The sequence below is a fragment of the Miniopterus schreibersii genome, assembly GCF_964146895.1.
Source record: "Miniopterus schreibersii genome assembly, chromosome: 1".
NCBI lineage: Eukaryota > Metazoa > Chordata > Mammalia > Chiroptera > Miniopteridae > Miniopterus > Miniopterus schreibersii.
In genome coordinates, this window is record NC_138101.1 from 136,452,085 (window position 1) to 136,474,937 (window position 22,853).

Consider the following 22,853-nt stretch of genomic DNA (forward strand, 5'->3'; position numbering starts at 1 on the left):
TTAAAAAACAAAACAAACCCATTCAGTTTTGCTCTGGTTTTGTATTTTTGATTATATAATTTGTGAGTGGATAAAAGAATGAGATCTAATCACTCAAGACAGTGATTCCTCCTATTCACACAATGCAATACTGTCTTTTTATCTCCTGTTTTAATTTGTATAAATACATGACATACATGCAAAAGTGCACAGAGCAGAAGTATACATCTTGATCAATTTTCACAAAATGAACACGCCCATGTAAGTATCAATCACATCAAGAAGCAGAGCATTACCATCAATCCTTAAGCCCCTTTCTGCTCCTATTCCCTTTCAAGGAAACTGCAGTTGGACCTTTTTAACACTGTAAATTAGGTTAGCCTATTTTTGAACTTTATTTAAATAGGTTCGTATAGTATAAGCTCTTTTGTGTCTAACTTTTTTGGTCAACATTAAGTTTGTGAAATTATCTTCCTCTGTGTTAGCTGCTCAAAAAAATTTTTGATATCATTTACTGTAGAAAAAAATGATATAGATTTTGTCTTCATAGATTCTTAAACTGGGTCTCTGTAATGTCAAAGAAAACTTTTCAAATATTCAATTTTATTTGTAACCTAGTTGATTGTGTTCTTTAAATTCATTTACTTGGATATACCGAGTGGTTGAACATCTTCTTGACCATCCCCCCTCCATCTTTTAGTAGTGTTGTCATGCTGTTTATGTAATTTTTAATGATGTACGAAAACTCACATTAATAAATATAAGTAGAAATTTGAATCCTTATGGACTGAAGTGAAATTGGGAAATAAGACCCATGCTCGGTTCATTAATTTCTGTTTGTCTACTATTCAGGTACCTAAAGATAAGTTCCTTCTCAAGTCAATGAATGAGACAAATCTTTCCCAGATGACCAAATTTGTGTTGCTGCAACTTTCCAATTTCCAGGAGCTCCAACCTTTCCTATTTTCTCTACTGTAGCTAACAGTACTGCTGGGCAACATTCTCATCATTCTCACTGTGATCTCAGATTCTCACCTTTGCTATTCCCAAAATGATTGCAGACTTTTGGTTGAGCACAAGATGATTTCTTTTGATGCTTGACTGGCCCAGATCTTTCTTGTTCATCTTTTCACTGGCAGTGAATGGCAGTCCTTGTATACATGGCTTATAACTATTACATTGCGATATGCAAATTTCTCCACTACATGACAATCAGGAGCCTTTGTATATGTATTAGTCTCGTTCTCTTCTCCTGGTTTTGGGTTTCATCTATACTACTAGCCAGTTGGCATTTACTGTTAACTTGACATTTGGTGGCCCTAATCAGATAGATAGTTTTTTCTGTGACCTCCCTCTAGTGACCAAGCTAGCCTGCATAGACACTTAGGTTGTCAGCCTACTAATAGTGGCAGACAGTGGCTTTCATTCAATGAGTTCCTTCCTTCTCTTGGTTGTCTCCTACACCGTGATACTTATCACAAGTAGGAATCGCTCCTCTGCCAGCATGACAAAGACCCATTGCACACTGACTGGTCATATCACCATGGTAACACTATTCTTTGGACCATGCATCCTCATCTATGGTTGACCCTTTAGCACCTATTAAGTTAGTTACCTACGAGGGAGCTCCCATAAGACTGTCAGCTGATTTCTCAAAAGAAACTTTGCAGGCCAGAAGGAATGGCATGAAATATACAAAGTAATGAAAAGCAAAAACCTGCAGCCAAGATTTCTCTACAAAGCAAGGCTATTACTTACAATTAAAAGACAGTTTCCCCAATAAGAAAAAGCTGAAGGAGTTTATTGCCACTAAACTAGTATTGCAAGAAATATCAGAGGGACTTCTTTAAGTAAAAAGGATAAAAAATATGAATAAAAAATAGGAGAGAAAAAATTCTCACTAACAAAGGCAAAAATGTAGTAAAAGCAATCGATCAACCAACTATAGAGCTAGTACAAAGGTAAAAAGGAAAAAGTAGAAAGATCATGTATAAATACAACAATAAATTAAGGGATACTCACAAACACACACAAACAAGAAGTAAGAAATGACAAAATCATAAAGGTAAAGAAAGTGAGTGAAAATTGTGATTTTTAGAATGTGTTCAAACTGAAGTTACCATCAACTTAAAATATGCTATAAACATAGCTTGGTATATATGAAGCACAGGGTAACCACAAACCAAAAATCTACTAGAGGTATACAAGATATAAAGAAAAAGAAACTCAAACTAACCACTACAGAAAGTCAACAACACTCAAGAGAAGAAAGCAAGAGAATAAGAAAGGAACAAAAAGAACTACAAAAGCAATCAGAAAATTTTAATAAAATGGCAAAACTGCATGTCTATCAATAATTACTTTGATATAAATGGACTAAATGCTCCAAACAAAAGACGTAAGGTGGCTGAATGGATAAAATAAATAAGACCCACTTCAGATTGAAAGACACACACAGACTGAAAGTAAAGAAATGGAGAAAGATATTTCATACGAAGTGAGGCAAAATAATCTGGGGTAGCAACACTTATATCAGACAAAATAGACTTTTTTTAAAAAAATTACCTTTATTGTTGAAAGTATTTCAGATGTCTATACTATGCAACAGTCTACAGTTATAATGTAATTCTTATAAAAAACCAATGGAATTTTTCACAGAACTGGAACAAATAATCCTAAAATTTATATGAAACCACAAAAGACCCTTGAATAGCCACAGTCATCTTGAGGGGGGAAAAAACTAAGTTGAAGGTATCATGCTATCTAACATTTAACTATGCTAGAAGCCTATAGGAATCAAAATAGCATGGTACTGGCATAGAAACAGACATAGATTATGGAACAGAATAGAAAGCCCAGAAATAAACCCACACCAAATAATCGATGACAAAGGAGGTAAGGACATACAATGGAGTAATGATAGCCTCTTTAATAAATAGTGTTAGAAAACTGAACAGATACCTGAAAAATAATTTAACCGGATCAGTTTCTTACACCATATACAAGAATAAACTCAAAATGAATTAAAGATTTTTAAATAAAAGTCTCAAAACCATAAAACTCCCAGAAGAAAGCATAGGCAGTAAAATCTTTGACATTGCTCTCAGTAATATTTTTTTGATGTCTCCTTGGGCAAGGGAAACAAAAGAAAAAATAAACAGATGGGAATACAGCAAACTAAAAATTTTTGCACAGAGAAAGAAACCACCAACAAAATGAAAATACAATCTACTGAAGAGAAGAAGTTATTTGCCAATGATACATTTGATAAGGGGTTAATATCCAAAATATATAAAGAAATCATGTAACTCAACACCAAAAAAACCCTAAACAATCCAATTTAAAAATGGACAAAGGACCGGAACAGCCACTTCTCCCAAGAAGACATATAAATGGCCAACAGATATATGAAAAGATGCTCAGCTTCACTAGGTGTTAGGGAAATACAAATCAAAACTACAATGAGATACCACCTCATACTTATTATTAACAAGACAAGTAATAAGTGTTGGAGAGGCTGTGGAGAAAAAGGTACCCTCATCCACTACTGGTGGGAATGTAAAATGGTGCAGCCACTATGAAAACAGTATGAAGAAAATTTCAGAATAATCATATGACCAGTAATCCCTCTTCTGGGTATCTACATGAAAATTTTGAAAAAATTATTTGCAAAGATATATGCACCCCTATGTTTACTGTAACATTATTTGCAGTGGCTAAAATTTGGAAACAACAAAGTGTTTTTTGATAGAAGATTGAATAAAGATGCGGTACATATATTAGACAATAGAACACTACTCAGCCATAAGAAAAGATGAAATACTGCCATTTGTAACAACATGGATGGACCTTGAGACTATCATGCTAAGTGAAATAAGTAGATAGAAAAAGTTAAGAACCATAGGATTCACTCACATGTGGAACATAAAACTGAAAGCAACAAATGAACAAACAAGACAAACAAAAACTCATAAACACAGACAATAGTATGGTGGTTACCAAAGGAAAAAGGCGGGTGGAAAGGTAATAGAGGGTAAAGGGATCAAATATATGACGATGGAAGGAGATTTGACTTTGGGTGGTAAACACACAATACACACTATACAATATACAGATAGTATATCAGAATTGTACACTTGAAACCTATATGATTTTATCAACCAATGACACCCCAATAAATAAATTAAAAGTTTACGCAAGTCCTGGCCGGGCGTGGCTCAGCAGTTGAGAGTCGACCTAGGATCCAGGCGATCGGGGTTCGATTCCCAGTCAGGACACATGCCCAGGTTCTGGGCTGCAGTGATCAATGACTCTCATCATTGATGTTTCTATCTCTCTCTCTCCCTCTCCTTTCCTCTCTCTGAAATCAATAAAGATATATTAAAAAAAAAGAAAAAAGTTTACACAAGTAAAAATTCAGTCAATTATAAATTTAGGCTAGGATTAAATATTTCAAACATTTGCATCATGTAATATCTTTTTAAGTCTAGATAACTTCTGTATATTAATAATAAAACATAATAAACTGTGACAACACAAACATGAAATTTTCAGAAGCAAAAATATGTAACTAATGAAGACCTGAAATGTTCATACATACTGCTGATGAGGCAAATGCAAATTAGGATAACAAGCTATCTTTTTTATCCATCACATTTGCAAAATTAAATAACAGTACCGGTTGATGTTACTCAGTGTTGGAAAGTGTGTGAAATAGTGCCACAGGTATTGTTTGTAGGAAAGTAAATAAGTCCAGCTTTTTGGGAGGAAAAAAATTTTTGACAACATTGTGTCAGAAATTTTACTTTCAGGCCTCTATCCTACAAATACTCACTGAGTGTCTAAAAAACTGTTAAAAAATTCAAAATTGGCACTATTTGTAACAGTGATAAAATAATAAGTTATCTACATGCCCACCAAAAGAGTATTTATTTCATTATAACATACCCATTTTAAAAAATATTATGTATCAGTTATAAAAGAATTAGAGCTGTATGCAGTGCATGGAAGTGTACCTACTAAGCTCTCTCCCTGTTGCCTCTTCTGTCTTCTCTCTTTCTCTATTCTCTCTCTCTTTTCTCCCCTCTCCTTTCCTTCTCCCCTCCTCCCCAGTGGTATGGAAGTGGCAGTGGAAGAAAGGGGAGATTTTCATTCTTACTCTACATATTTCTATAATTTAAAAAATAAGATAAAATAAAATCTAAAGTTGAAAATTCTGGTTAGAGAAGGCACTCAACATGGAGAACGTGGCGCAAGCAAAAGTGTCGGCAAGGCAACTGCAGCCCAGCATTCCTTAATGTTTCATTATCCTTCCCATCAACCTCAGTCCTGGGAACACTTGCGTCTCAATATAGCCCATCTGACATTATTGCAACTATCATAGCTTTTACCTTTTTCTTTTCTTTTTCCTGTCCATTGGCTTTTACTCTCATATCCCACCATCACCCCAACATACACATATCCCTATGTTCCATAATTTCTGTCAAAAGGTTGTGATTAAAATTTTTTAATAATTCCCTTTGTGATTTGACTGTGAGTACCTGAGTCTCTAAATCCCTAAACAGCAAACTTTCCTAATGATGGCCGGTATATCCACGGGGTTCCAACTGATTTATTTATCTTCTTGGTTCTGTTGTATCTCAGATGGTTTTAGAGTGTTAGAGCGCCACTGTTCTATGATTGCAGGACCTAAGACCCTACACTCTACAGATAGAAGGTGCGTAATTTCACTTAGAACCTATTATACTGAAAGCATTTCTTCATGCTCCTGTCGTCTGCACCCACTTTCAGGATCAGTATTAATGGTAATGGTGGTATTTTTCAGTACAAAATTATATCAATTATAGAAATCAATGCATTTAGCATGGTTTTAAAAACATATGACTGCCTAAAGTTAACAGTGTTTGCCTTTTGATACTGGGAAAATATTTCTTCATGTTTTCCGTGTTTCCAAATTTCAGCAATAATCATTCATTATTTTTGTAATCAGAAAAAATTTAAATAAATAGTACAGTATAACTTGCAAAACAAATCCATTGTTAAAAACTTGCTTTTGATAAATCTGAGGTTGTTTGTTGTTATCTAGACAATAAATACTACTCTCAAAAAAATTTACATGGATTATAATTAAGGCTAATTTTTACCTGAAATTTAGTAACTATAAATAAGTAATAACTATGTTGAAGAGAACAAATTCCAAATATTCATTTTTCGTACAAAAACAAAATAGTAAGTCATAAGGTAAGTGGATATGCATAACCACAGAAATTCACAGAAAGTTTATGTATTTATCAGAAGTATAATTGAGTTTATTGCAGAAAATTAGAAACTATCAGTAAGTAAAGAAGTCCCAATAGTCAAAGTCAACATTTATAAGTATTTTGCTGTCTTTAATTTTAGTCTAGTTGCTTATATAGTTTAACTTTTCTGTGTATATAGATTTTTGTCATGTATTAAATATAATTTTTTGTGTCTTGTTTTTTCCCATTATTATTTAACTATTTTCAAGCTAATGAATCTTTTTGCAAACAAACATCATTTTAACAAAATAATATTTAAGTTTTGGTTTTTTTCTTCATATTACTTCTTGACACTTTCAATTGTTAGAGAACATATAAATATTGTATTTCTATTTTCTTAACTCTCTTACTTAAGAAGTATGTAATTTTTATTGTTTTATTTAAACTAACTTTTATTTAGTATAAAATTAATTTTCTTTTTTAAAACTTTTATTCTTATTGAATTACCTAAGTGAAGATATTTAGTTCATAGATGTAGAGGAGACATGAACTATGATAAGATAAAGAAAATTCACCAATATCTAAATTTGAAATTATTATATCTTAATACTTCAAAATCTGTTCTGTGTGTGTTAGAACTGTAAAACCTGAGTCAATAGCAGCTCTCATGATTCCCCAGAGTCTTCAATGGACCATCACCTATTTCATCTAATGCAGTAGTTTCTTCCAGCCATTGCTCATATGAATGGATAAAATACACATACAAGCACACTCCTAGGATTGCTAATATTATTATCTCAGAGAAATAATTTATTTTTACCTAATTTGATAGGATAGTCAAAAGACAAAGTCACCTAAATGTATAAATATTTTATAATTCTATTTAGATCATTAAAAGCATAACCTATGCCTATATGTCCATAGCTATGACTTAAGATGAGAAATTTATTGTAGACAATAAAAATCTGGACAGAAACGTGGTATAGACAATAATAAGCTAGGCAGGCATTCAGGAAAGTGAGGTAAGGGTCAGTGAACTAGCAATAAGCCCAAAGTGGAAAATGATTCTTCTTACAGCCATTTTCACAGGGCAGAGACACGCAAGAGTCATCTTGATAGAAAAGAGCACAGGGTTATTATAGTAGCTTGACCATCTATCTATACAGTGTGATTTCCTATCCCAAATAAAACCTATACAGAGCCTATGCCTGATCACTTAATTCTTAATTTCTACCTTCAAGTTTTATTTTTTCCTAAGGTTATGAGGAGTGTATGGGGCAGTGATGGGGTTGCTCAGAGACTAACTAAAGGACTTATATATTTATATCCATAGCCCATTGACACAGACAATAGTGTGGTAAAGGCCTGGGGTGGGGTAGGGGCTGGATTGGGACATCTTTAATACTGTCAACAATAAAAATATATATTTAAAAATTATGCCAAAATCTCCACATGATATTTATTTGTGTTCATTCTAAGAATGAACACATAGTTGCAATTATAACTTATGTTCTATTGGAGAAGATAACATTTTATTTTCATAATTTTTAGGTTCAATTTTTAAATTTTAAATAGAAACCTCACTTAAAATTTTAATAATCATATATATACATATATGTACACATATATATATTAATATCTCAGGGAAATGTAACATATGTCTAGAGGCATTGTAAAAAAGAGAGAGAAGTAAAATACAGACTGATGGAAGAGAGATACATCAGGCTGAAGCTAAAGGCCTGGGACAAGGTAACTTCATACTTTAAAAAAATCTTGGCTACTCCATTGTCTCAAAGCTGGAGCTTGTTGGAGAATATATTCTTGTATCAGCTAAGGAGAAAAGAATTTCTTCCAGTTGATCAATTAGGATGTAGTCTAGGGAAAAATATCTCTTGAAAATGGAAAGGTTCCTGTATTTTGTGTAAAACATCTCTTCTATTTTTATTATTAATGCTCCTTGTTTAATTTCTTTGATCTAGGTGGAGCCAGGTCAAATGGAGGAAAATCAAACAGAAGTGGTGAGAGAATTTGCCCTGGCCGGCTTCTCGCAGACACCATCTATTGAGGCAGGGCTGTTTGTACTATTTTTTTTCTTCTATGTGTCCACATGGCTAGGCAATGTCCTCATCATGGTCACAGTGGCCTCTGATAACAATCTAAATTCATCACCCATGTATTTTCTTCTTGGCAACCTCTCTTTCCTGGACCTTTGTTACTCAACAGTAACTACCCCTAAGCTTCTGGCTGACTTTCTTGATAATAAAAAGCTCATTTCCTTTGACCAATGCATTGTGCAACTCTTCTTCCTGCATTTTGTAGGCGCAGCTGAGATGTTCCTGCTCACGGTGATGGCCTATGATCGCTATGTTGCAATTTGTCGTCCCCTGCACTATACCACTATCATGAGTCGAGGACTATGCTGTGTGTTGGTAGCTGCCTCCTGGATGGGAGGATTTGTGCACTCTACTGTCCAGACAATTCTCACTATTCGTTTGCCCTTTTGTGGGCCAAACCAGGTGGACAACTTCTTTTGTGATGTTCCCCCTGTCATCAAACTCGCCTGTGCAGACACATTTGTCATTGAATTACTAATGGTGTCTAACAGTGGGTTGATCTCTACCAGCTCGTTTGTGGTGCTTATTTCTTCCTACACCACTATCCTTGTCAAGATTCGCTCCAAGGAGGGGAGGCGAAAGGCACTCTCCACCTGTGGCTCCCACCTCATGGTAGTGACACTCTTTTTTGGACCCTGTATTTTCATTTATGCTCGTCCCTTCTCCACTTTTTCTGTGGACAAAATGGTATCTGTACTCTACAATGTTATCACCCCCATGCTGAATCCCCTCATTTACACACTTCGAAACAAAGAGGTCAAGTCTGCCATGCGGAAGCTGTGGGGTAGGAGTGGGCTTCCCTGCAAAAAGCAGGCCTAAGACGTTGAAGTGGGTTTCTGAGAGCAACGCATCTGAGGGTAAAAGAATTCATTTTTACTAATGAGTTAGGAGATGATGGCCTAGTTGTTTGGTTTTCTTCCATTAAATTTTAATACTTCTATTTATGGCCTTATAATTAAATTAAACTTGGAAAAACTCCTTTCATATTGAACTATCCTGTCTCCTGCTTCCTTTTCTTCCCTGAAGCAAATGTTTTCTTTTTTTTTTTTGTCTTTTAATTTATCTTTATTGTTGAAAGTATTGCAGATGTCCCTTTTCCCCCATTGATTCCTTCTGCCCTGCACCCACCCCCACCCCATGCCTTTTCTGTTTTTATCAGCTTGTGATCTTACATTCTATCCATTCATTTGATCATATTTTATGCCACTCTTTCTTTCTTCAGTTTGCTATTACACACTGGTACAAACCACCCTCTCCAAACTTTCACAACTTTATCTCTGCCTTTCCATAGTTTTTATTTTCCTCTTGATTTTTAACTCTTTTTACTAGATGTCTGAATAAAACTAGATGAATTGAATAAGGAATTTATTTATGATTTTTTTATTCCCACAAAATATTTAAAGGGATATCAATTAGATGAATTAGGGTGGATCAGATTTATCTAATTGTTGAACAGTAAACTAATGGGACATATTAGTTGGTTTCATCACTTTACCATACTGCTAACTACCATTTAGTAGTATAATTGACACAGCAATTGCTTAATAGTGTGGGTTCAAATGCCCATCTTTGAACTACAAGCCAAGTGAATCTAGAAAAATTGCTTATTGGAGCCCTAATTTCCTTGTCTGTAGTATGCATAGAATGATGCCTCTCACAGTGCTCTTGTGAAGGCTAAAAATCATGATAGATAATGGATATTCTAGTTTGGTGCCTGGCTCATAACAAAGATTGACTATTATTTATTCATTAAAGTTGTTTTTTTCAATGACAGAAGATACAGCTGGTAAAATTTGAAAATCGTTGATTCGCTTTAATGAAACAACAGCCTGATCTATAAATAATTTGTGAAATACGTTAGAAAGCATACAAAAATGAGTCATGATATTTTCACCTTTGTCAATTATTGAAGTTTATATTCTGTCACTGTTATCATCAAAAAAGCCCTCATTGACATTGGATATCCTGAGGGTTGTATTAAGACTGATTCATAGGCTTATTTACCTTACTGAGGTTTTATAATCAAGGGTAAGAAAATTAAATTGACAGTAAAATTTATAACAAACTAGACACAAACAAAATATGACTGTAAAATACAAATGTACTATAAAGTATTTTCATTGCATTAGCTTTTTTAGTGGATTATAGAAGCAATTTCAGCAGCTAATTTGGGTGATGAAAACAGTTCTTTTTACATTTTGGAAAATAACCCCTTATCACATGTATCATTGCCAAATATTTTCTCCCATACAATAAGCTTCATTTTCATTTTGTTGATAATTTCCTTTGCTATGCAGAAGTTTTTAGTTTGATATAGTTCCATCTATTTACTTTTTCCTTTGTTTCCCTTGACCTAGAAAATATATCAGCCAAAATATTGCTCCAAAAATGTCTGAGATTTTACTGCCTATGTTTTCTTATCAACTGTAATGACTCATAATAAAAGCAATGTCTCTAACAAAATCTACATTAATCCATGGGTTAAGTGGTGAATTTGACTGGGATTTAAAATAGATTTGGAGGTAAGTGACAGAGATGTCAACCAATTTAAAATTCATTCATGACATCCTTGGTTGGCATGTTACTAAAACACACTTTGAAGCCTGTGATGCAAAGTACACCAGAGTCACCAATATGATTAATTTTGTAAAAGCAACACCATCTTGTAAAACAAAAATTTATTGTAATATTTTATAATGAAAGGTGTAATGATTATGAAACTATTTTGTGCCATCTAGATATTCTCTAAAAGTCTCATAGCAAAATACCTAAATAAAAAAATAGTTATTAATACTTTAGTGAGCATAAAACAGTTCATTATACCATTAATGTATAATGTCACATTTTAAATTATTTAACACTCTCTTTATAATTTCTACTTTCTGAATATGTTAATGTATATAATATATGCTTTTAGCAGTGAATTTATAACATATATAGAACAATTATTATATTGAGGATGTTATGCTCAGAAATTTTTGGAGATTATTCATCTAAAAAATTATCCACAAAGTTGTCAGAAGGAAGGTGAGATGATAGTTTGGGAGTAATGTGAGGGAGAGGAGGGGCCCGTTAAGTCAAACACGTCTACATTTACTATAGCACAACCAAACAGCCAGTACTCTCATGCCTGTTTTAATCATGCCAATGCCCAGAGACAACAACAGCATATTACAGGGCCTGAAATTAAGCATAAACCTATTTTCCTGGACACGCGAGGGCAGCAGCCTCAGTGTTTTAACAACTCCCACTGAAATTTGGATTCCCAGAGCTGCACAAAATCTGCCTCCAAAGTGGATCACATCTTTAGAAAAGAGGCAGGAAATAGTATGCAGAGTCATATACAGAGCACAGAGAGAGAGAGAAAGGTAGACTTTCAATATTAAATAATCCTGTGAACACATTGTGCTTCACACTGTGCCTTTAGAACAGGTAAGAGAAAATATTATAGAGTTCATTCATTAGAAGTTTAATATACTGAAGATGGTGTTTTAATTAATTTTGTGTTGGCTGGAAGGAAAGGATGTGACTTTTGAGATATCAAATCCTCTCTCACTAGGAGGTAACATAACTATTTCACAATGAGATATAACCAACAATTTTTATGAAAATTTAAAGGATATATGCTCTCGCAATTATATAGCAGAGTAAAATTTAACAGTAGATGGTAAGTTATTAAGGATGATGAATAAAATTAAGATAAGTAAATCCTGAGCATCCAGATAACTCATACCATCATCAAAAATAATGGAAAAGCTAGAAACACGTTTTTTTGCAGAATAAGAATGTTTTTCTTTTCATAGTTTCAGGTATTGACAAAACATGTAAATGAGCATATCATAATGACAGTTGGAGAAGGAGCTGGTGAGGGAGATTAGTGACCAGAACTAGATATTTGGAAAATCCCTGTATAAAATATACCATTAGAACATAAATATAAATGAGATCTTAAAGGAAAAAAGAGGGAAAAGTCCTTACAAGATGTTCAAATTTAGGGGAATGAAGGGAAATGTAAATAACTCAGGAAATTTATTTTGAGTATTTTGAATAGTTGGGAAAGAATCAAGAATACTGTTTAACAAAAACAGAGGATAGTAAGTTTCCAAATACATACAGCAATCCAAAACATAAATTCAAATAGGGGACTAAGAAAATTTAAAACTAGATTAGATTGGATTTGCATCATGTCATTGATTGTCTTGTTGTGAAAGATATTTGTGTACAAGCAGCTGGAAGCTGTATTTAAAATACTAAATTAATATATTAAAAATAATTTTAACTAAAGAATAAGAGCAAAAGTATATAATGGTTTAAGTTTTATTAAATAAAATTTACATAGTATAAAATTCACCCATTTTAAGTACATATTTTAATGATTATTATATTTGCATAGTTATGCAACTATCACCACTATCTCATTTTAAATCATCTTTATCATCACAAAAAGAAAACTCGTGCCCATTTGGACTCAATCCCAAGCTCAAGGCGACCATCACTATACCTCTGTCTCTATGAATTCATATTACCTAGGCATCTCATCCAAATGAACTTATACTACATGTGGTCCGTTGTGCCAGGCTTCACTTACTTAGCATAATGTTTTTGAGGTCCACCTGTATTTTAGCATAAGTATTTATAATTTTTGAAAAACATAAAATCAATCAAGATTCAAATTATCTTTATTTTCTTAAAATGCTTATAATGAAAGAGGAAGGAAATAGTTACTTGAATAAATTATTTTTATATTAATACAATTTATATTATATTAATGCATGAGTAAGAGCAGAAATGTTCATATCCGAGTACTTAATAAAACACGTTTTGGCTCGTGCCTTCCCTAAAAGAGGTTTACATGGAAAAATTCTCAGGATGGTGCTCCTCCAGGCCCGCAGTCCATTCAGCATCCACTGCGCGCACCCCTGAAGGTGGGCCTGCAGGAGCTACATCACCTTCAGCTTTATTTTCCCCAATTTATAGGCATTATCTGTTTCTTAAAATATCTAAGAAAGGAAAGCAGTTGAGGGAATTAAGTTTGGATAATGGTGCTAGGATATTTTTGACAAGGGCCTAAGTAGAAATGAAAATAAGGTGAGAATTACAGGTCGTTGGAGAAAAGAGGACAGACATTCCTATGCACCTTCACCTCTGAACTCAGTCCCTTTGCTAAATTCATCACTCCTTCTTGTAGCTGTTCTTAATTCTTTTCTTCCTATAAATTCTCATGCATTCTCCAGTTCTCCAAACCTGTCCTTTTTGTTTACTGACCATGAGGAGTATTTTCACTTTTATTTTTTTATTTTTTATTTTAAATATGTCTCTATTGATTTCGGAGAGAGGAAGGGAGAGGGAGAGGGAGAGAGGTAGAAACATCAATGATGAGAGTCATTGATCGACTGCCTTCCGCACGTCCCCCGCTGGGAATCGAGCCTGCAACCCAGGCATGTGCCCTGACCAGGAATCAAACCTCCTGGATCATAGGCCAGTGCTTAACCGCTGAGCCACACCGGCTGGGCTGTTTTTACTTTTAAAATGTTTTGAAGATAATAACCTAAAGCCATATCTGAAGCTGTCACTTGGAATTGGTCTCCATTCTTTTAAAATTCTTATATGCTGCTGCCTGGCGGGGCAGGGCGGGGCTCAGCGGTTGAGCCTCGACCTAGGATCCAGGTGATGGGGGTTCGATTCCCGGTCAGGGCACATGCCCGGGTTGCGGGCTCGATCAATGACTCTCTCATCATTGATGTTTCTATCTCTCTCTCTCCCTCTCCTTTCCTCTCTCTGAAATCAATAAAGATATATTTAAAAAAATAAAAATAAATAAATAAAATTCTTACATGTTGCATACACCCTGTACTAAATTTAATATTTTCTTATATGGTTTATTGACATTTTTGTTTGATAATTATGTCTCTTTAGATTGTAAACTTTCTAGACCATAGGGCATTGATTCATTCTGTATAAGAGAAAGATAATGCAGTTAATTACAATATATAGGGATTCCAACATACCTATTGAATCATATCTCCTAAGGAATTCATGCAGAAGTATGAATTCAATAAATATTTAATAATTTAATAACTTAACCATACATATATACTTCTTTAATTTTGGAGGCAACATGGTATATTGGTATGAGCCCTGGTTCTGGTGTCAGAGTGACCGGGCTTCATACCAGCTTTAATCCTTGTTAGCTATGTATCCATAAGTAAGCCATTAACTACTTCTATGCCATAGTTTGCTCATAAGCAAAAATTAGGAAAATAACAGTACTTGGGGTTGTTATGAATATTAAATGTGTCAATGTATGTGAAACACTTAGAACACAGCTTAGCACACAAAAGCCACCTACTTGTTATGATCAATTTTGATCACTCTAATCCTATGAACAATGTCTAAAACGTTGAGTAAAGATGATTTAGTGTGCTAAATCACAACCAGGCAAAATCTATATGTTAGGATTGAAGTATTTCACTATTTGTTTCTAAAGCACCACATGCATACACTTACACATAATGCACATAAGCCTGTGAACAATGGTAATACAAAGATTTGAGAAAACAAGATAAAAATGATCTGAGGCTAAGCTCATGTTTCCTGAAATTCTCAGTATACTACACAACAAAACTAAAAAGCAAAATTATTTTTAATGAATTCAAAGACTCTTTGCATAAATTAGTTTCTAATTTTGTGTTTGTACATTGTTTGTTTTAGAACCATAGAATGACCTTTGCAAATTACTTCAGAGATATAGGACAGTACAAGTCCCTCATCTCCAAATCCTAATAGCGTATATATTGTGATAACATAATCTCAAGGAGTGACACATAAAGAAAATTGTAATTAAAAAAAGGCAAAATAAATACTAATCTAATTACTTATCTATTTTTTTCACATGAGCACATTAGTGACAAAGTCATGCTCAGTTGATGAATATTATTTGATAGAATACAGTAGAAAACAAAATTTCATTTCTCCAAATGCTCTTTAATTACTGAATAACTGTAAGAATATTGTTTCCAAGTGATGTGACCCATAAAATAATCTCGAATTATAAACAGGGATGGGCTGATATGTTTAAGATTACATGCTCTCATATCACCAACTATTATTAATTAAATAGAAATAGAAAACTATTGGTGCTAACTGTGGCTTAATTTTTTTTTATTCCTTTCATATAAAAGAACTTCTGCTACTTTTCTGAACTGAGTAAATGGATTTCAAAAATGGATCTGTAGTGACTGAGTTTGTTTTACTAGGATTTCCTGGACAATGGGAACTTCAGATTTTCTTCTTTCTCACATTCTCCTTGGTCTACAGTGCTACTGTGTTGGGAAACATTCTCATTATAGTCACAGTAACATTTAGCTCCACCCTTCATTCTCCCATGTACTTCTTACTTGGAAACCTCTCCTTTTTGGACATGTGTCTCTCCACTGTCACCACACCCAAGATGATCACAGACTTGCTCGCTGAACACAAGACCATCTCCATATGGGGCTGCATGACCCAAATGTTCTTTTTGCACTTCTTTGGGGGTGCTGAGATGACTCTTTTGATAGCCATGGCCTTTGATAGATACGTAGCCATATGTAAACCCCTGCACTACAGGGCAATCATGAGCCACCGGTTGCTGAATGGGTTTGTGATACTTTCATGGATAATTGGATTTATACACACCATGAGCCAGATGGTATTAACAGTGAACCTGCCTTTCTGTGGCCCCAATGTTGTAGACAATATATTTTGTGACCTTCCCCTTGTGATTAACCTTGCTTGTATCAAAACATATACTTTGGAATTATTTGTCATTGCTGACAGTGGCCTGCTCTCACTCATCTGTTTCACCCTCCTGCTTGTCTCCTACACTGTCATCCTGGTCACTGTATGGCAAAGATCACCTGGAGGGCTCTCCAAGGCTCTGTCCACATTGTCTGCACATGTCATCGTTGTCACTCTGTTCTTTGGACCTTGTGTCTTTATCTATGCCTGGCCATTCAATAGCTTTGCAGGCAATAAAATCCTTTCTGTATTTTACACTGTTATCACACCCTTCCTAAATCCTATTATTTATACTCTGAGAAATCAGAAAATGCAACGGGCAATGATAAAATTATGTGCTAACTCTACACAGAACTTCTAAATTTAAGCACAATATAATTAACACTACTTTCAAGTACTATGCTAAAATAACTTTAATAGATTATATTAATACATGGTTTTATTCTTCTTATGTTAAAATCATAACCAGTACAGAAAAAATTAATAATAAAATATTTATAATTCACAAATGCAATTATAACACATAACAATGATTAGCAGCCTGCAGCAAAAACAGACACAAAATCATTGAGTACTTTTACATAGACATTCAATATATATATATATACTAGTAAAGAAATAAATATAAAAAATATGGTAAATATTATTAGAGATGATTTTAATAGATATGGATTGTTAATGACATTCATAAACTTATACTATTATTAAATAAGATACCATTACAAGTCATGATTGAAATAATGTTACCAACAGTGGGGAAAATATGATTCTAATATCTTGAACAACGAGAGAAAAAGTAAGAATAAATAATTAAATTTAACAGTATAGTGACTATAAGATGCTAGAATGATTATATACCAGAGGTGGGGAAAAAACAATGGGAAAACAATTTGAATAGAACTTCAAAGAGCAAACTTGAAACCAAATGCTTCCAGAAATATTATAAGTATTCACAGCTGACTTTGTTTTTATTTTATTTTTTATTGATTTCAGAGAGAGGAAAGGAGAGAGAGAGAGAGAGAGAGAGAGAGAGAGAGATCAATGATGAGACAGAGTCAGTGAAACCTGGGCACGTGCCCCCTGAAGGGAACCGAACCAAGATCTCCTGGATCATAGGTCGACGCTCAACCACTGAGCCACACCAACCAGGCACACAGTCGACTTTCAAACCTCCAAAGATAAAAGTAGAAGCACACATCTTGATTTTATGTAATATATAATGTAACTTTTTCTTTCCAAGAGCTTTATGTCAGACTATAGTTAAATTTGCCTCTTTTGTGCTTGTAATCCTTATTGCAATTACAAGCTAGATCTGATTTGCTTGGGAGCATTGATGAGGGGGACAGTGCCTGCTAAATTGGAAATCCCAGACTCATGGTTTGTTAATTTTAAATTTTCTCTCCCGATTCAAGATAAAACATTACTTGCATGCTCTAGTCAATAGCTTTGTAACTGATCCTAAACCACCAGAAAAATTCTTCCTCCATTCATTGCTTTCTCTACAAGCATCCAGAGTGATGTCATTAAAATACAGTTCTCAATGTTTCTTCCTTGACTAAAACTATTTCGTGGCATTCAGACACGTTCATATTCTGAACTGGCCTTAAAAAGCCTACATAATATGCCCTACCCCTGGAATTATGCTTTAATATACTCTTCTTCATAATGTTAGAGTCACATTGACCTTCTTTCGAATTCTTCAAAGCATCAGCATCTTAACTAGGACTATTTCCAGGCTGTTCCCTTCACCAGGAATGATCTACCACCTCTTCACCCAGCTAACTCCTTCTTAGAATGTAAGACCCAGATAAAATATTACATTTTAGACCATCTTTTCTATATGTCCTTGGCCAGTTTATCTTTTTTTATTTTACTCATGTATAGCATGCTGCAATTTCCATTTTTTGTATAAAGTATGGTAGTAATTACTTGTGTAGTTATATGTTAAAGTCAGCTTCATTTTTAGGCACTAAGTTCCATGTATCTTCAATATCTAGCATACATTTTGGTGCACAGTAGTTTATAGATACATACTGAATAAATTTTTAAAGATGAAATAACTATATTCTAGCAAAATGTTACTCAATTATACTTACAACTAAGAAATTCATACACCTTTACTGTGAGATGTTATCTGTTAAAAATATTAAAGTATATAAGGGCATATGGTGTTCATATATTTCAGTAATTGAATTACAGGGATTAGAGCCTTTTAATTAAATAAAGAGAATTGAATACATGAAAAATTCAAGGCAAACGAATGAGAAGAAATAAAGCAAGTTCACCTATGTTCATTGCAGCGTTATTTGCAATAGCCAAGATCTGTAACTAGTCCACGTGCCCATCAGTAGATGAGTGGATAAAAAAGCTGTGGGACATTATATGTGGAATCTAAAGAACTTAACAAACTGATGAACAGAATAGATTCAGTAGCATGCAGGCATAGATCAGATTGATGAATCTCAGAGGGAAGGAGCGGGGTAGGGGAGAGAGCTTAACCAAAGAATTTATATGCATATATGCATAATCCAAGGACACAGACAATGGTATAGTGAGGGACTGAGGAGGGGAGTGGGGAAGGGTGGAATGGGTCAATGGGGAGAAAAAGGGACATCTGTAGTGTTTTGAACAATAATAAATAAATAAATAAATAAATAAATAAATAAATAAATAAATAAATAAATAAGCAAGCAAGCTCTGGTACATTTACACAATGGAATACTACTTGGCTGCAAAAAATAAATATAAAAAAAGGAAATCTCACAACATGGATGGAGTTGGAGTGTATTATGCTAAGTGAAATAAGCCAGTCAGAGAAAGACAAGTACCATATGATTTCACTTTGAGCCTGATCAGTGATGGAGATTGATGGGAGGCCTTTTTGAGGGATCCAATTATAAAAAAAAAAAAGAAAAGCATAATAAAGCAGAAGCAGAAAAAACATGTGTGTATCTCAAATTTGATTCTTGGTGCAGATGAAAATAAATGCTTCCCTAACAAGGATTTGGATTGTCATCACACTCTTTGTATGTTTCATTACATTTAGGAGAGAATTTTCTTTTAACTTGATATTGAAGTGTGTAGGCTCAGGATTTGGCAGAGTAAACACTGGAAAAAGTGCTCCCTGAGAACTGGTTGCACTGAACTCTCACTATAAAGCTTTAAAAATAAAAACTTACAATAAAAAAAATCACATGATAAATAAACAATAACCACAGCATAAGTGAGAGTCAGGAGACAGTGAGAAGACAATGAACAGAATGGGAAAAAATATTTATAAACCATTTATCTGATAAGGGTCTTGTGTCCAAGATACATAAAAACTCTTATAATTCTAGAATAAAAAGGCAAATAACTCAATTAAAAATGCACAAAGGATCTAAATAGATGTCTCCAAACAGATATATAAATAGCCAATAAGTACATGTAAAGATGCTTAGCATTAGTCACTAGGGAAATACAAATCAAAATCACAGTAAGATATTACTTCACACACACTAGAAAGACTATCATAAAAAAGACAGACAATAACAAGGAGCAATTAAAATCTTCATATATTGCTGGTGTAATGTAAATTTGTACAATGATTTTAGAGAAAAATTTGCCAGCTCTTCAAAATGTTAAACATAGAGTTACCATGTGACCTAACAATTTCACTACAAATATACACACAAAAGAAATAAAAACACATATCCCTCTCAAAAAATTGTACATAAATGGTTATAGCAGCTTTAACCATAATAGTCAAAAATTTTTAAAAAACCAAATGGTCATCAACTGATGAATGGATAAACAAAATGTGGTTTGTTCATATAATGAAATATTACTTGGCAATGAAAAAGAATCAAGGACTGACACATGCTACCACATGGGTGAATCTTGAAAAATTAGGCTATGTGAAAGAAATGAGTCTCTAAGGACCATATATTGCATGAGTCCTTTTGTATGAAATGTCCAAAATAGGACAATCTTTAAAGACTGAAAGTCGATTAATGGTTATCTAGGTCTGGCAGAAGAGGAACAAGGATACGGTCTTTTGTGTTTGGCTTCTCTCCTTTAGCCTAATGTTTTCAAGATTAACCACTTGCAGCATGCATCAATACTTGGTGCTAGGAGTGATGTCAGCACCATAGCAGAGTAGGAATCTCTCCTTTCTCCCACAAGCACATCAGTTCAGCAAGAATTCATGGACAAATTACCCTGGTGAGAAATCAGAAACTAATTGAAAGTCTCCTGCACCCTATGGGAATGAAAAACCAGGTAAGGAGATTCAGGACACCCTCTCACTGGAGACCCTGCCCCTGGCACACAGGCACCAATACAACTTAGCAATAAGCAAACTGTACTACTTGCAGGAATTTTTCTCCCCTGTATTTTTCAAAAGACTGAATTATTCACCTGCAGTAGCATTTCTTTCCAACAAGATGTTTTCCCAAATCATCACCAGTGAAATCTTTAGCAATCAGGCACCTGTATCATGCCAGGGTCTACCTGTGTCCCTTCTACCACTTACAATGTAGTCTTATTTGCCCACCAGGAGGTGAGTGAATCAGCCACAAGTCCCCATTTATCACCTGTTTTCTCAGACCACTCCCAGTACCAATTATGTTAGCTTAGGTCACCTGAGAAGTAGACACCAAATGGGATTAGAGTACATTCACGCAGTGGAATACTACTTAGTAATAAATTTAAAATTCCCTTAAAACTAGTGCATGAAACAACAGATACATCTCAAAAATATTACGTTAGGCAGGAGACACTCAAAACCAAACAGTGAAATTTTATTTAAATAAAATTCAAGAATAGACAAAACTGATGTTTAGTGATAGAAATGAAAATAGTCATTAGTTCTGATGATGAATATTTATGGCAAAGGGGCCCAAGGGAAATTTTTGGCATGAAAGAGATATTTTATAATTTGATAAGTATAGTGGTTTTACACGTGCACATATTGGGGGAAAATATCAATCTATGCATTTAAGGTTTGTTCATCTTAACATCTGCAAATTATTTCTCATATAATAAACAAAAATAAAAACAGACTGGTAAAAAAGAATAGCAAAAGCAATAAATAAAGTGGTTGACATAGTATTTGGGATAGTATCCTTTCAATAGTACTGGCAATGAAAACTTTTGGGCACACTGTGGAAGTGATTTAATTATTGTAGGACAATTTATTGCTTTGTTTCTTTACCGGAAACTTAGTTTTTTCTCTCCCTTGGGGAGCTCCTAGCCATCTATATGTTCTTATAGCCAATGTGTCATTTCATTCTCCAAGGTAAAAATAGGCCTGGGGGAAAGGAATTCTAAGTTAGCTGGACTTTAATAAATATCTTATTTGTTTGTTTTTTATATTCTCCTCCCTATTGCATTTTTGTGTGCTATATTTGTCTCTAATTTTGTCTCATGTATTAAACTAGCAGTGTACTATAATTAATAGTATTTTCCAATTAGCTCTTTTCTTTTCAGCAAAATAAATCTGATTCACTAGTAAATTATTTATTACACAAGGACTTCAATAAATGGCAATGTTTTGTAAATTAAAATGTAGTTTAGAACATTTGACTCTTAGTCTTTGTGCGTATGTATACATATATACATGTTTTATATATATTAAACTTTATATATATATTAATATATGTAATTATATATTTATATATAAATATGTATAAATTCTCAGTTCAAACTCAAGAACATAGTCATGTTCATGACTAATTAGAATTTTAGTCTTCTTATTTGACAAGGTAATGTGTCAAGCTCTTGTCGAAAAAAAATTCATGTCATAATTTCATTATAAACAAAGATGAATGACTAGCAAGAAGAATTCCAGAGGTTCTATTTATCTAAAAATATTCTAATTATATTAATTGAGGACTTAATTTGCAACTCATGCTCTAATGTGGAATGGTGGTAGACAAGGTTTCTTCTTTTATATGAGGATCTGCTTCATTCCTCAACACTAAGGTGACTCGTTTTAAGAACTTGAAGTCTGGTTTTGAGTTACGATTGAATTGACTTATTTATGATTGAATGAGTCATTATTGAACCGATTTCTTTTTACCTAGAAGTGGAAGAACAACTGACTTCTCCACAGGCTCAAATGTCCATCTAATTTAAAAAAAGAGAAAGAAAAGAAGGAAAAAATAAATGCATATATATATTGATAAAATGATGGACTCTACTGTCTTGTTACCTAACATCATATCTCCATATATAAGCAAGATAGACTTCTCCTTATTTCATCACTCCGTATTACATATGACTAGGATTAAAGTCACTAAGAAAGAGGTCACTGCCTGATAAGATCCTCAAACACCACAACTACAGAGACACATTTTCTTAAAATTTTTCAACTTGGACTAAACAAGAACAAACATAATTGTACAGCAATGAAGTATTACTAATTTCAAAATTACATGTGGATTTAGGAACTAAAACAAAAGAAAGAAAAAAACTTCTGGAAAGCTAGAAAGCAGGAAGCCAGCCTGAATCATGGAGGACATGACTGGAGGAGAAGTGTTGATAATAATTTATTAACAATTGAATAAGAAACAACCATATATATAAAGAGTTGAGAAACTCTTTAAGCATTAACATGGAAAATTCCCCAAGATATATGGAAAGTGAAAAATAAGGTGCGAGATATTGTGTTTGATATTGTTAAACAAAAAACTTCCACGGCTGAAAGCCTTTATATTTTATTTTTTAACTTTATTTTTATTATCAACACTCTTACAGACGT

General features: G+C 33.8%; 3 protein-coding genes across 3 annotated transcripts in view; 2 read left to right on the top strand and 1 right to left on the bottom strand.

Annotated features, from left to right (window-relative positions):
- The window catches only part of LOC308546626 (olfactory receptor 4F3/4F16/4F29-like), a gene marked incomplete at both ends in the record, with an annotated part of 168,970 nt that overhangs the window by 29,446 nt on the left and 116,671 nt on the right, over nucleotides 1-22,853 (bottom strand). The window lies entirely within an intron of this gene.
- LOC308564405 (olfactory receptor 4Q2) lies at nucleotides 8,213-9,151 on the top strand (the record flags this gene model as incomplete). Its single annotated transcript, XM_081152599.1, has 1 exon — nucleotides 8,213-9,151. One exon carries the CDS (start codon nucleotides 8,213-8,215, stop codon nucleotides 9,149-9,151), a length of 939 nt encoding a protein of 312 aa, XP_081008725.1.
- LOC308564410 (olfactory receptor 4L1-like) lies at nucleotides 15,543-16,472 on the top strand (the record flags this gene model as incomplete). Its single annotated transcript, XM_081152613.1, has 1 exon — nucleotides 15,543-16,472. One exon carries the CDS (start codon nucleotides 15,543-15,545, stop codon nucleotides 16,470-16,472), a length of 930 nt encoding a protein of 309 aa, XP_081008739.1.